Source organism: Physcomitrium patens, chromosome 12, assembly GCF_059467195.1.
Source record: "Physcomitrium patens ecotype Gransden chromosome 12, ASM5946719v1, whole genome shotgun sequence".
Lineage (NCBI taxonomy): Eukaryota > Viridiplantae > Streptophyta > Bryopsida > Funariales > Funariaceae > Physcomitrium > Physcomitrium patens.
In genome coordinates this window covers 111716-117096 of record NC_143421.1, presented here as the reverse complement: position 1 = coordinate 117096, position 5381 = coordinate 111716, and the positions used below count along the sequence as shown (strand labels likewise).

Sequence of the window (5381 nt, the reverse complement as noted above, 5' to 3'; positions counted from 1 at the left end):
TCAGGTCAGGTCTGGAGCAGTTCCTTTTTAGCCTTTTGTTATGTTTTTTTTGGTTTACTTTAAGGGGGTAGGGGATTCCTTCCTTCCTTCCTTCGTTCCTTCGGGTGCCCCCGGTTTCCCTCCCCGACTGAGTAGAGATCCCCCGCGTTCGTTCCCTCCCTCTCTCCCTTCCTGGCTCCCTCCCCTGCCCTGCCCTGCCCCCGTGTGCCTCGTCGTCCGTCTCGGTGCGGCCCCGCTTTTCCCAGTGGAGGGAGGCAGTGTTCCCTGGGAGAGTGCGAAACCTTCTTCGGTGCTTCCTGCTCCTGTCAGTCGTCGACTCCCCCGCTCTCCGTCGGCGGCAGATCGACGGTGTAATGGAGGTCTGGACAGTTTATTCTCCCACCTGTCAACGGTCCGGATGGGTCGGAGGGGGATTTGGTCTTCAACATGTCCGACGACCACTTCGTCGTCTCTCTCTCTGCTGCGAAGGCTGAGATCGTGCGCGCGAGAGTTGGTGAAGTAAATACGCGTATAGTAGTGAGTGCCACTTTTTTGTTGCTCTCTATGAGGTTGGTTGTGCCTTCCTCCCTTCCAGTTTGATGCTTCGCAGGGGTAGCTTAACATTGTCCTGCTTAGTCTGTACAAAAAATCGGGCAAATTTGGGGTTTTTAGAACTCTGGTGTACTTGGTCGGACCCGCAGGGTGTGTCTTGGCACTAGTTGGTTGCTGTAGAGTGCATGTTTTCTGAGTTGATTTTACAGTCGTGGTTCGGATTGGAGCGCGAGCATGGTGTTTGTTAGTACACAGGGGTGAGGTCTGTCTGGCTTGTGCTGGAATAGTCCATAGTGATGCGACTGACTATGTTCTTTTTCCTCACACACCCCCCCCCCCCCCCTATTTTTTTGTTTTTATCTTATTTTTCTGTCTTGAAATAGTTCGTCCTAGGAATGGGTTCGGTGTTGCCGTCAAATGTGTTGGAGTCTTGTCTCTTCTTGGAAAATAATCTACTTGCTCCTTGAAATTGTCGAGCTCGCTTGAAATGATAGTTGGTTTGTTTGCTTTTGCGTTTGCGTTGTATTAGAGTTCAGAAGGTTGTTCTTGTATAAGTACAGAGAGCAAGATAGTAAGTTGGGATGAGAGTAGAGCTGTTAGAACTATTTAGAGCACCTTTTTCGTGTGTTACGGATTATTATCGCGTTCTACCGACATTCAGTTAGGATTTCTTCAGTCGTTCGTTTAGCACGAACCTCATGTGGTTTTGTGCCATTTCGCCGTCTCTCTGATAGTACGTGAAACTTGTGTGCGGTGACAGGTTGACAAGTGAGAGTGTGGCTGCACATGCCCCGACTATCTGTCAACTGTGCTCGTCGTAAGTATGTTCAAGCCAGGAAGTAAGCAACAACTAAATACAAGTCGCGGAGGCGGAACAGTCGTCATGTAGCAGGCACTCGACTGAACTTCCAGGTTGGTATGTTTCGCAATGTTGTCAAGATCAACTGCCGTAGCTGTTGAAATGCTTATTAATCGTAGTATTTTCTTCAAGAACTCGAAAATCTTCTGGTAGTATCGGGATCAGATGTTAGCGCAGGTTTTTGTTGGTCAAATTACAGATGTCCCGAAGGGCTTTTCGGTATGCTGGTCGAACTAGTCATGAACTTGAAAGTAGAGGGTTCTTTTGTCTCATGATGACGTTATCTTAGAATGCTTAGGTTTGACACAGCGCTTTTAGGCGTTAAGTTAATACGAGAAGTGCATCGTAGATGGACCATGCTCTGCTAGGCCTCTCTGTAGTATACGTTTTGATTATTTATGATATAACCCTTTCTTTGGAATATGGAGCTGCATTCTGTAGGATATTCGAGCTTTTTTTTTCATGGTTTTTGTATATCTTGAGGGTTTAGGGCCAGGTTTCTTCATGGCCATTATTGGGCCCCTGGTCTAATTCAAAGAGGGACGAGTAAGACTAATCCTCTTTCGACATTCCTGGATACCCACCCACACAAATCCCAAATCAACCACTAGGGACTTATTTTGACAAAGTTCTGAACCTACATTATTAAGGTATTGGGCTTAGGTTTCCTCTGGATAGCACCCTTAGCTGAACCCGCCTCACTAAGGCGCTGATGAAGTTCGCGCAGCCAGCCTTCCTTCCATGATTCTCAGAGTAAGGCGATGGAGTCCCCTCTGCCGTACTCCAGCCCCTTAAAGGTGGATTTGTAATACATGCAATGGATGAAGTGCAGTTTGGACTAGCGGACTACAAGTCCATGTGTTGGTTCAGACTATCAGCTGATTTTTATTGTTCTGGAATCCTTAATTATACAAATCACCGTTTTTATGAGTTATTGTGTATTCACTGTGGCTTTGTGCTACCTGGAGAACATTCTGAACTGTAGCGTCCGCTGTTAGTGTATTTTCCTTGGAAGCAGAGGACGCTCACGATCGTTGTAGAGGAAACAAGATAGTTTAGTCTGGTCAAAATTCGAGTTATTTTTGCTATTTTATGTCTTTGCTATAAATTGTAGAATCAAAGTATTTCAGCAAGGTATAAGTCGAAGAATGGTGGTGCATTTATTACATTGTCGATAATGACGGCAGGATAGCCTGCCTAATATTAAATGCTTGCGATTCTATTCACTTCAATTGTTATTTCATGTTTGATGGAAGTTCTGATTGTATTGATAGACCTCTGCTTCTTTCTTTATTTGATCTGTAGCCTATTTGAAGTTGTTTGTTGTTTTTTGAAAGCTTATTTCATTGCCAATCGATGCAGGTGATTGCCTGCAGGTACGTGATCATAAATGCAAGTGAAGTGCCTGCTCATACTGGGTTGTTGCCCAATCTTGCAGCAGTAAATGTATGGGATTGACGGGAGCTAGGGACTGAATGGGCAACACTTGTGTAGGAGCGGCTGGATACTTTCAAGGCTTTACCAGTGCAATAGCGCTGGGAGGCCGAAGCTCCAGGTCAAATAGCGAAAGATCGCCTACTGCATCCAAAATAGATGACAGTGATCGCAAAGTTGAAGTAGATACCCCTGCAACTCAACAGAATCCGCCACGCCAGAACCACATCCCTTCTGTGGATACCGCTGATCAGCAGCAGTTTAAGGAGGTTATTGAAGCCATGAAGAAAGGCAGAGAAATCAAGTCCGTTTCCGGTCAAAGCTTAACTCACTCTGTTCTGCAGCGGAAAACTGAAAACCTGAGAGACTTGTACATTTTGGGAAAGAAACTTGGACAAGGCCAATTTGGCACTACCTATCTGTGCATTGAGAAGGCTACGAATAAGGAGTATGCATGCAAGTCTATAGCGAAAAGGAAGCTCATCTCCAAAGAAGATGTGGAAGATGTTCGTCGTGAGTTGCAAATTATGCATCACCTTTCGGGTCATCCAAACATTGTCATGATTAAAGGGGCATATGAAGATCCTGCTTCGGTTCATTTAGTGATGGAGCTTTGTGCAGGTGGAGAGCTTTTTGATCGCATCATTCAGAGAGGGCAGTACTCTGAGGCCAAAGCGGCGGTACTTACTCGCACAATTGTAGGTGTGGTTGAGACCTGCCATTCTCTAGGGGTGATGCACAGAGACTTGAAGCCGGAAAATTTTCTGTTCTCTAGTACAAAGGAAGATGCGGCTTTAAAGACGACTGATTTCGGGTTGTCGGTGTTTTTCAAGCCTGGAGAAGTTTTTAGGGATGTGGTAGGAAGCCCATACTATGTTGCACCCGAGGTATTGAGGAAAAATTATGGCCCTGAAGCTGATGTCTGGAGTGCTGGAGTAATTCTATACATCCTTCTTAGTGGAGTTCCTCCTTTCTGGGCAGAGACTGAGCAGGGAATTTTTGAACAGGTTTTGAAATCAGAGCTTGATTTTGCCTCAGATCCATGGCCTAAAATTTCTGATAGTGCCAAGGACCTTATTCGCAAAATGCTCAATCCTCAGGCCTCTAAAAGGCTGAAAGCTCATCAAGTACTGTGCCATCCCTGGATCTGTGAAGATGGAGTGGCACCGGACAGGCCTATTGATTCAGCAGTGCAGTCTCGGCTCAAACACTTCTCTGCGATGAACAAACTGAAAAAAATTGCAATTAGGGTCATTGCTGAATCTTTATCAGAGGAAGAAATAGCAGGTTTAAAGGAAATGTTTAAGATGATGGACACTGACAACTCGGGATCAATCAGCTATGACGAATTGAAAGCTGGACTGAAGAAAGTGGGTTCCATTCTTAAAGAGGAAGATATACGGCAGCTGATGGATGCTGCGGATGTTGATGGCAATGGAACGATTGATTACGGGGAGTTTCTAGCCGCCACCCTTCACTTGAATAAAATTGAACGTGATGAGAACATGCTTGCAGCTTTTTCGTACTTGGACAAGGACAATAGTGGCTATCTTACGATTGATGAGCTTCAACATGCTTTAGCCCAGTTCAACATGGGAGACATATCTGTGGATGAATTGCTTCATGAAGTTGATCAAAACAATGACGGTCAGATTGACTATGCTGAGTTTGTTACGATGATGCGCAAGGGAAATCCTGGTGCTGCTGGTCGATCGTCATTTCGGAACAGCCAAAGCTTGAGCTTAAATGATGTCTTGATGATGGGATAGACCATTGAAGGAGTCTTGATGAATCCTTATAAGTCAAGCTGACCATATTTCTTCGTAGCATGGTGGGCTTAAGTTCCCGCCCGTATGTTATTCCTGTTAATCCTCCATGTGCATGAGAGGAAATGATTACTGTAGACTCTAAAGCCGTGGATACGTTCCTGTTCAATCCAGCGAAGCTCTCCAGCTTTGTGGACAAATGTATTAGGCATACAATGCTGCCGGTTATGCTTATTGTTTAGACCTGTGATGGGTTTTAGATGATGCTGAGGTAGTGAAAAACTCTAGGCGTGTAGTCTGTTCCCACAGTGATATGTCTATGCGAAGAGAACATTTTCTGATGATTCAGATTGGTGATGAGATGATAACTAGTGTATATCCTCTACCAACAAGATAACGCCATCAAACACTGGTTCTTCCCAAATCCTGAAGTCAAGATTTCACAGGCTTTATGTACTGAGTTTTTGTAGTTACTAATGACATCGTCGGATTCTTCTCATCTTAAGGTTTCGCATGTTGATGTTTAGGTGAAATTGAGTGGATTACATTCACAGTAAGGGTGTTTTTATGCTTGTTAAGGAGACAAGGGAATAATAATTTAATATTGCAAATAGTTCCTCAAATGAAAATTTGAGAGATTTTTCGGTTAGTATTTTAGGTGTTGTATTTGGCAATATTTTAGTGATGGATTCAGTTGCCTCTGAACATTGATAACAATTGTCCATGTTGGTTCGTATCAGTGTATGAGAATGACTTTTAATATCAAATATCTCAAAAATAGTGGATCATCC

At 44.2% G+C, this 5381-nt stretch overlaps 1 protein-coding gene across 8 annotated transcripts; it reads left to right on the top strand.

Annotated features, from left to right (window-relative positions):
- Positions 1 to 289: 289 nt before the first annotated feature.
- On the top strand, positions 290 to 5089 carry LOC112289439 (calcium-dependent protein kinase 4). Of its 8 annotated transcripts, none has more exons than XM_024534649.3 (4): positions 290 to 548; positions 1292 to 1443; positions 2753 to 2766; positions 2885 to 5089. In XM_024534649.3, exon 4 carries the CDS (start codon positions 3106 to 3108, stop codon positions 4591 to 4593), a length of 1488 nt encoding a protein of 495 aa, XP_024390417.1. In that variant the 5' UTR covers positions 290 to 548; positions 1292 to 1443; positions 2753 to 2766; positions 2885 to 3105; the 3' UTR covers positions 4594 to 5089. The 8 variants fall into 8 exon arrangements, with proteins under 8 accessions (XP_024390417.1, XP_090110640.1, XP_090110641.1 ...); XM_024534646.2 differs by lacking the exon at positions 290 to 548 and adding an exon at positions 584 to 793; XM_090254514.1 differs by lacking the exon at positions 2753 to 2766 and having other exon boundaries at positions 2829 to 5089.
- Positions 5090 to 5381: the final 292 nt, after the last annotated feature.